The sequence below is a fragment of the Phocoena phocoena genome, chromosome 15 (assembly GCF_963924675.1).
Source record: "Phocoena phocoena chromosome 15, mPhoPho1.1, whole genome shotgun sequence".
In the NCBI taxonomy this organism is placed as follows: domain Eukaryota; kingdom Metazoa; phylum Chordata; class Mammalia; order Artiodactyla; family Phocoenidae; genus Phocoena; species Phocoena phocoena.
Genome location: NC_089233.1, coordinates 43,464,457 through 43,473,799, shown reverse-complemented (window position 1 = coordinate 43,473,799; position 9,343 = coordinate 43,464,457). Strand labels below are relative to the sequence as shown.

Below are 9,343 nucleotides of genomic sequence, written 5' to 3'. Positions count from 1 at the left end.
GCCGCTTTGGCCTGTGCCCACCCATGGGCACACGTGCCCGCAGCCAGAGAAGCCTCAGGCAAAGCACAGGGAACATGGTAGGAGGCCCGGTTCTGCTGGGAAGCACGTCGGGGCCCTCTGCTGCTCTATCCCCTGGGGGAGGCCCTGTCCCTCTCCTGGCAATGCCTTGGGCCAGGAGGGCTGCTCTGGTCCAGCCTCGGGTCCTTGCTCCAGCCCCTGTGAGTGGAGAATGGGGAGAATTGGGGCTTTCTGGAAGTGCTCTGGGGAGGGCTAGCGCATACCTCCTGATGCCGCATTATTACCGTGGGTGGAGCAGGCGTGCACATCCCCGTGTGTGTAGCTGGGGCTGAGCCGACCGACAGCTCTGGGAGAAGCCCTCTAGGAGCAGGATGGGGAGCTTGCAAGCACAGGGACAGTGGGAGAAGTCCTGTCTTTTCTCTCCTTAGTCCTCTCCCACCCCAGCCCCTGGGCGATCCATGGCAGTAGCCCTGACAGCAGAACAGGGACAGCAGATACTACAGCCACATAAACATTGGTGGTGGCGGCGCCTCCCTCTTTGATCAGAGCAGCTGTGGTTCTAAGAGGGTGGGGAAAACCTCCACTGCTTTTTCCCATCTCTGTCCTCCTGCGCTGTGGCCCCAGAATTGGGTGTAGCTGTGGGCCTGCAAAGCTGAGCGACGTGAGGAAGATCCGGGGAAACAGAAAGGACCAGAGGGATCGTAGGAGCTCAGGAAAGTGAACCCTGAACAGCACAAGTGTGGGTATAACCCTAATGGCACACGAAAGATGTGAACTGAAGGAAGGGACAGACCACCACCCAGCCAGCCTAGCCTCTGGAAGACACATGTGCACCGACCCAAAGAGCCCTGCAGAGGGTTGACACAGAGCTGACCTGACGGTGAAATCACAACCCCCAGAAGGCTGATCAGAATTTGCACCCTGAATGCAGCTGAGTGAATCACTTGCTGAAACAAAAATACCAACATTCCCCAGAGAACATAAATAAGATACAGTCTCATAACACAGTTTTCAAAACACCCAGGATACAACCCAAGATTACTTAGCATATGAAGAATCAAGAAAATCTCAGCTCTCCCGGAAAAAGACAATCAACAGATGCTGATGCTGAGATAACTCAGATGTTGCAAAGATCTGACAAAGACTTTAAAGCAGCTCTTATCAAAAGGTTCCTAGTAAGGGTAAACACTCTTCAAAGATTGGAAAGGTAGGAACTATTAGTAAGAAATAGAAGATATCTGTAAAAACCAGATGGATATTTTACTGATATCCTGCAAAAATACAAAAACCAAAATAAAAATCTCATTGGATGAACTCAAGAGCAGACTGAAGAGGTCAGAGAAAAGGGCCTGTGAACTTGAAGATAGATCAATAGAAATTATCCACTATGAACACTAAAGAGGAAGAAAACATTAAAAAGCATGAATAGAGCTTCAGAAGCCTATGGGACAATGTCAGAAAGTCTTTCATGTCATTGGACTCCCAGAGGGAGAGGAGAAAGTGTTGTGCCAGAAGAAGAAGAAGGAGGAAGAGGAAGAGAAGTGGGGAGGCGGAGGGGAGAAGGAGGAAGGAGAAGATGGAGAAGAAGGAGAAGAAGGGGAAGAGATAATGGCTGAGACTTTCCCAAATTTGTCGAAAACACAGATTTAAGAAGCTCGGAGAACCCCAAAACAAGTAAATTCCAAGAAATCCACATCAGAGCACATCATACTCAAACTACTGAAAACTAAAGACAAAAGAAAAAAACCTGAGAGCCATTAGAGAAAAGACATAATTTACAGAAGAACAAAGATTTGAAGGACTGCAGATTTCTCACCAGGAACACAGAGGCTAGAAGGAAGTAGAATATGATTTTGAATTCTGAAAGACAAGAACGGCCAAACCTGAATTCTATATTTAGGGAAAATATAATAGTGGTATAAAGATGTTACCAGATGAGGAAAGGTTAAAGTATTTCATTGCCAGCAGACCTGCTATAAAAGAAGGGCTAAGGGAATTCTTTTTTTTTTTTTTTTGAGGTACGTGGGCCTCTCGCTGTTGTGGCCTCTCCCGCTGTGGAGCACAGGCTCCGGACGCGCAGGCTCAGCGGCCATGGCTCACGGGCCCAGCCGCTCCGCGGCATGTGGGATCCTCCCGGACCGGGGCACGAACCCGTGTCCGCTGCATCAGCAGGTGGACTCTCAACCACTGCGCCACCAGGGAAGCCCAGGAATTCTTTAACAGAGAGAAATTTTCTTGGTTCTTCATATGCTGAATAATCTTGGATTGTATCCGGGACATTTGAAAATTGTGTTATGAGACTATATCTTACTTACATCCTATGGGGAATGTTCATATTTTTGTTTGGGAGGATGGAGGAAGGGGGCCCAGGCTGAGCAATGCCTCTGGAAGCTGGAAGAGGCAAAGAAAATGTTCTTCCCTAACACCTCTGGAAGCAGTGCAGCCCTGTGCACACCATAATTTTAGGACCTCCAATCTCCAGAACTGTGAGGTAATAAGTGTGTGTCGTCTTAAGCCACTGTTGGTGGTCACTTGTCACCACAGCCACAGGACACTAGCCAGGTGCCAGGAGAGGAGAGGTCACTGCTATGGAGGCTGGGAGAGAACAGGGAAGGGACCTGCTTGGCAGTCAGCTCCAGAATCCCGCCGGGGCGGGAGCCCCGCAGCTGGAGCTGCCCAGTCCCTCCCCTTCCTTGCCTCATCCAGACCAGGAAGGTCCAGGACCCGTGGGTGGTGAGACGGGAGGCAGAGCAGACAGAGGGCAGGCGAGAATGACAGAAACCGTCTCTCCCTCTCCAGGCAGGCCTCCAGAATGGAGAAGGGCAGCTCCAAGTGCCTTCTAAGCTCTGGGCATCTGAAGACCCTGGCCCCTTGGTACTGGATGGACCAAGGGTGTGTGTGTTGTACGAGTGCCACAGAGGGTCGCAGGGACGGATAGCATGGCTGGTGCATCCACAGGGACAGCAGGACATGAACACAGAGCCGCGTTGTGGCCACACCCGCAAGCTTCCCATACGGGGCACACCCTCCGTTTTCTGGGGAGTATCAGCTTCTCCAGGGAGGCCCAGGTACCTCCCAGGGTTAAGAAATATTAGCAGGAGGAAGATGCCAAGGTTTGGGCTTGTGGGCGAGCTTGCATCCCAGCCAGCCCGGGGAGTGGGGAGGGGATGACCAGAGGAAAGTCTGAGGAAGATCACAGGGACAGGAGGACGAGGTGTTCAGGGCTCCGTCTCGCTCCACCGCCCTGGGATCCAGTGCCCCCAAGTGCTTATCGCTTCCTGCCTGCCACTCAGGCCTCCCACGGCCTGGCTGGGCCAAGCTCAGCAGACAGAAACCCCCGGCCTGGCTCCCACCCAGAGATGCTGGGGCAGCAGGAGGGTCTGTGCTGCTGAGAGAGCAGCCCCCCATAGAGAGAGGGGAGTTCGGTGTGTGTGTGCCTATGAGATGCGGAGGTCTGTGAGGAGAACATGAGTCTGCCCTGATCTCCCCGCAGCCTCGGCTATGGATAACGAGGGAGGACACGCATGGGCGTCCCCCGGCTGCCTTAAATCCGTCTGTGCAGAGCAGCCTTGGCAGGGTGAGCCATGATGGCCAGAACCCAGCAGGGCCCCAGGCTGCTGCTGGCCATCATGGGGGCCCTGGTGGCCCTCACCTACCAAGCAAGGAGGAAAACCTTCATAATGGTCTACGAGGTGCCCGTGTCAGATCCTGTCGTGGTGACCACACTGGACTTCGTGACCAAGAACTTCAACAAGAAGAGCGAGGACCCGTACAACTTCCGGATTGTGCGTGTCCTCAAGGTCCTGAAGAGGGTCAGTGTCCCCCTCCCATCACGCCAGGCCACCGCAGGCTCGGGGTGGCCACGCAAGTGAACTCAGCCTCGTTTAGTCCAAAGGGGAGGTTTTAAGAGAAGCAAAAATCCCCTGGAGTGGATGAAGTGGAGCTGCTTAACTGATACCCAGGACCAGGGCTACACACCCCGGCCTGAGGGCCCGAGCTGCCTGTGGCCCCGCGTGAGGGGTCTCCAGGGTGCCAGGCACACCACATGTGTGCACGTCGGGGGCTATTTCCACGTGGGGCAGCAGCTCCAGGACCCACAGCTGAGCCGGGCTGGCCCTCAGAGTCCAGGCTGCTGCTCTCTGCGCTTTACAAACCGTGAGCATCACGTGGGTCACCCAAGGGCGACTTTGCCCATGGAGTGGCTTCTGGGGAATTCTGCTCAAATGGCAGGAAGGGGCACGGGAGGCAGACAGGGGATGGGGGGAGCCCACAGGTCTGTCCAGTGCAGGCCCTCGACCTGGGGCGCCACACTAGGAGTCCCCAGCCCCTGAAGCTACAGACAAAGGAGAGGAGGTCCTTTATCCCCCTGTCCTTACCTCCGACAGGTGACTGACCACATGGAGTATCGCATAAACCTGGAGATGCGGCGGACCACCTGCCTCAAGATGGAGGTGAACAACTGCTCCTTCCAGGAAGGCGAGCTCTACAAGGTACTGGTCACGTCACCCAGAAAGAGCTTATTTCTCAGTGCTCTTCTCCTTTGTCGTTGGAAGAATGATGAAGCAGTTGGGGGGTCCAGAGGGAGAAGCCAAGGTGGCTGAGCTGCGGGGGAGTGGGGGGACACTCTGGGCCCAAGAGAAGTAGCTGATTATAATAATATTTTAGCAGCCGGGGGACCTTGTTGGTGCAACCACTGAATATCTGAACCTCAGGCTGACATAAGACACAGTCGCTGGGCTGCAGCCTCTGTTTCTTTCATCCAGCAGTGTTTAGGCAAAGAGGAGGAGAAAGAGGTGGGAAAATGTGTTCAGAAATAGTTCAACTGGTTGTGGGGTGGGTCAGAGAGGGGACAAGCCTGCAGGCAAGTGGCCCGATGCAGGCCCACCTCCCAACAGTGGCTTTGCCCCCACCCAGTGTTGTCACATCGGGGAAGCCGGCTGGGCCATCATCACTGCAAGTGGTGGACCATCACATACACATGCGTCAGGTGGGCCCACGTGCTCAGGGGCCTTGAAGGTCCCAAGTCCTACAGGCCCTGCAAATCTCTGCTCTTTACTCAAAGGAACTAACATGACGGTGATCACATGACCCACCTTGCCTACAACAGTCCTGATTTGTGCCCAGCTTCTTAGTGTCACTGTTAACAGCATCCCCGGTTGCCTACAACATGTCCTGGTTTGGTTCATAGATTCCATGGTCACCCTAGTTCTAATGGCCTAGGTTTCTCAAGACAAACACATGTCCATCCACGGGCTCCCCCCTCCATGGAGAAGTCTTCAAAATCTAGCAAGTTAGACATTTTTGGTTCTTCCCTGGAGAAGATCATGAAATCTACGAAAAGACTAGTTGACGATAACAGTAAGGTAAACTTAGAGAGTCTCATCACTGTGAGAGATTAAATTGTGGGGTTAATATTCCGAATTCTACTTTAGGAGAAATGTCAACGTTTATGCCTCCCACATCACCTCATCCCCACCCTGGCTTCCCAGCGGAGAGCAGGAAAGCAAAATCGCACTACGAAATGATAATTATGTGCAAAATATGATTATTGATCTTTCCTTGTGGGAGAAGAGGGAGGTGGAGAAGAAAGGGGATCTTGAGATAGAACAGGGAAGGGGGAGGAGAGGATGTGATGATGGGCGGACGGATGGATGAAGGAAGGAAGGAAGGACAGTAGGAGGGAAGGAGAGGGGATGGGTTGGGTGGGAGGAAGGCGAAAGAAAGCAGGAGGGATGAGGTGGGAGAGTGGGTGGAGGGAGAGAGAAAGGGAGCCAAGTGAGGGTAAGCGTGTTCACTGTATGAACAGCACATGAGCAGAAAAGAAGAGGAAACATCAGTCGTTACCATGGTGATGTGGGCGGGTGGACACTTGATTTCCAGTCTCCAATTCTAACCACAAGCAGAAGGACGTTTTGTGGGGTGGATTCAGCAGTAACACTCTCAAGTCATTGAAGTCAAAATAAAGATGAGCCCACCTGTGGACTGGAGGCAGGTGAGGCAGGGTCATTTTCCCCATCTGCTTGTCTTACACCTTCCTCTTTCCATGTTGATCTTTTTTATATTTTGTTTTCTTGTCTTTTTCAGAAAATCGATTGCTTCTTCTCAGTATTTGTTATTCCCTGGTTTGGAAAGTATAAAGTTCTGGCCCAAAACTGCATGGATGGCTAGGTGTCCCAGAGTGCAGGCCACACGGAGTCACTGTGTGAAAAAGAACCCTGCATTAAACAGGAGTTCTCAATATAGAAAATAAATGTTGGTCATGCTCTTAATGCTCTGAATGTATATGTTTCCACTCCTTTTTCCCCCCAAATTCTTCAACTCATAATAATATGATCTGAAGGTCTTCTGGGCTAGGGCAGTTTGGGGGTCCAAATGAGGTGACATGTATAATTTTTGGTCTTATAGCCTCTACCTACAGGATAGCAGACCTTCAGCCTCATCCTTATATCAAGTAGGATTCTTTAGATTTTAAAATAAGGAGATGAGAAAAGGGAGAAGGAGAACGAGGGAGGATGCTCTAATTACTTAAATGAACAGCTAAGAGATATTGGCAAGAATGCCTGTGATGACATCTCTGAGGGACCCAATGAATCTTCCTTGCCTAAAGTGTGAAACAAGGGGAAACAAGGAGAAATAATGCAGGTAATTGAAAATAGGAGGGCCTTTGTTGCTGGTAAGGACTAGGTTGGGAGATGTGCCTTATTTTTGCAGGCACGTGCACTTTCTGATACCAGACTCCAGAATTAGATTCACACCTCCAGCATCAGCAACATTGGACCAGAGCAGGTCTCTTCCCAGAGAGATTCCTCTCCCAGAATTGGCACGGAAAACGTGGGCGCCTGTGAGAGGAGGAGGTATAAACGTGGGTATAACGCCCCGTTTATTCTTCCCAAACAGACCCATCTGATGAATTCCTGCAGGAGGGGAATGATCGAGGGCAGAGTGAAACCAGGAATGCTGCATTAAAGTGGTGTCCTTTTCATGGATGTCACATTAGCAGTGAGGAATAAGCATCCCTCACCCACCAGCTTGATTCAGTGTTTCAAATAATGTCGTCAGGCTCAGCTCTCCCCTCGACTTCCTCCATGTGGTCTCAAGACGGTGCCAGCAGTTCACTGGGTCACATCTGCCCTCGTTCACATCAAGTAGGGAAAGGACGAGCCCATCCGCAAGAGTTAGGGCAAAAGCCTTGGGGTTTAATATCGCAGGGGAAACACACCGGCACACACAGCATCCATCGACCGGCAGAGAGAGGGAGCTGGGACATTTATCCCCAGTTACTGGCTGCAGGACAGCTCCTGTGGGGCATTAATTCCCTGGAACCTCTGGCCTGGGGTGGCTCGAGGGCAGAGCAAACAGCCAGAGGTGACAGGGCACAGGTGTTGGAATCTGGAGCTGGTGTGCACAGAAGGATGAGATGTGAGAGGACACGGGCAGAACACCAAAGGGACAGGTGAATTGTGAGCTGACAGCGGCCACCCACGTCCCCACCAGCTGGAGAAGGCTGGAGCTTTGAAAGAACAATGTTTTTCAACTTCTACTCTCCCTATGAAAGTTCTGGAGTCCTCAGGACCCCATTTCAGGTGGGACCCAGGTGAGAGTTCCCTCCGCTAACTGTCTGGGAAAATGCTAACCTTTCTTCATCTTTAAACGAGAATGACAGTACCTATTTCTTGGAAGAGTTGCAAAGATTAATGATGATAATGCTTGTCATTTGCTTGACACGATGCCTAACGCAAAGCAGATATTCAAACAAAGAGTGATTCGTAAGAATACGGGGACCAGCAGCATAATTTAATATTAACCAGCCTCTTCCGGCACTTTGGTTGCTATGTCTGGAGGTGAGGGTTGGAGGGGAGAATAAAGGAAAGGTAGGACATGTGTGCTCATTGATTTTGGATTTCTCAGCCCAGTGGGTTTTTGAAACTTTTTTTTTTAATTTTGAAATGTAGAGTCACAGGAAGTTACAAAGCGTACAGAGCGGTCTCTTGTACCCTTCCTCTAGCTTCCCGCCATGGTTACATCTTTTGTAATTACAGAACAATATCACAAGCAGGAAACTGACACTGTGTGTATGTGTGTCATTTTGTCATATGTGTTGATTTGTGTGTCCACCACCACGAAGACATTCTGCACTAACCCCTCTGTAGTCACACCTTTCCTTCACCATCTCAAACTCCCAGCAACCACTCACTTCTCCACCTTTATGATGGTGGCGATTCAAACATGTTGTGTAAATAGAATCATACAGTGTGTGCCCTTTGGAGACCGGTCACAATGCCCTTGGGATCTATCCAAGTTGTTTCATGCATCAGTAGTGTGTGCCTTTTAATTGCCTAGTGGCATTCCATGGCATCCTCAGTACCACGGTTAACTATTTACCCGTTGTAGGTGTGTTAGTTGTTTTCAAGTTTGGGGCTATTACAAATGAAGCTTGTACGTGCAAGCCTGGAAGGTTCACGTGTGGACCTAAGTTTTTGTTTCTCTAGGTTAAATGCCCAGGAATGCAATTGCTGACCTGTAAGCTGAAGTATATTTTAGGATTTTTTTTTTTTAAAGAAACTGTCAAACTTTTCCAGAGTAGATGTATCGTAATGTTCGCCTCTATCCCTGGTGATAGTCTTTGCCCTGAGGTCAACTTCATCTGATATTAATATAGGCTCTCCTGCTTTCAATTAATGTTCGCATAATATAACCTTCACTATTTTACTTCCGACCTACCTGTATCATTATATCTAAAGTAAGTTTCTTGTAGACAGCACACAGTTGGGTCACTTTTTTAATCCACTATATCACTATCTGTCTTTTAATTGGCTTGTTTAGACAATGTACATGTGGTTTGTACATACCATGCATGACATTATTAACATGTCAGGGCTTATGTCTATTTTACTATTTGTTCTCCGTTCTCTCTGCTTTTTTTTTTTTTTTTTTTTGCAGTACGCGGGCCTCTCACTGTTGTGGCCTCTCCCGTTGCGGAGCACAGGCTCCGGACGCGCAGGCTCAGCGGCCACGGCTCATGGGCCTGGCCGCTCAGCGGCATGTGGGATCTTCCCCGACCAGGGCACGAACCCGTGTCCCCTGCATCGGCAGGCGGACTCTCAACCACTGCACCACCAGGGAAGCCCTCTGCTTTTTATTTGTGTTTTCTTTATTCTCCCTGTGAGTTTCTTGAACGCTTTTTTAAGAATTCCCCTTGCACGGATCTGTACTGTTTTTGAGTGTATCTCTGCATAGCCTTTTTAGTGGTTGCCTAGATATTACACTATGTATATATAATTTGGTCTACTGGTGTCAGTATTCTACCAGTTTGAGAGAAAGTTTA

At 50.2% G+C, this 9,343-nt stretch overlaps 1 protein-coding gene across 1 annotated transcript; it reads left to right on the top strand.

The window, feature by feature from the left end:
• The first annotated feature begins 3,602 nt into the window (after window positions 1–3,602).
• Window positions 3,603–6,186, top strand: CST11 (cystatin 11). Its single transcript, XM_065893557.1, has 3 exons — window positions 3,603–3,830; window positions 4,404–4,508; window positions 6,103–6,186. Exons 1-3 carry the CDS (start codon window positions 3,603–3,605, stop codon window positions 6,184–6,186), a joined length of 417 nt encoding a protein of 138 aa, XP_065749629.1.
• The last annotated feature ends 3,157 nt before the right edge of the window (window positions 6,187–9,343 follow it).

Bases quoted from the DNA above. Each gene is read 5' to 3' on its own strand.
- CST11 (XM_065893557.1), top strand. From the start codon at position 3,603: ATGATGGCCAGAACCCAGCAGGGCCCCAGGCTGCTGCTGGCCATCATG. The intron at 3,831-4,403 runs GTCAGTGTCCCC...TACCTCCGACAG, and splicing joins TCCTCAAGGTCCTGAAGAGG to GTGACTGACCACATGGAGTA. The intron at 4,509-6,102 runs GTACTGGTCACG...TGTCTTTTTCAG, and splicing joins AGGAAGGCGAGCTCTACAAG to AAAATCGATTGCTTCTTCTC.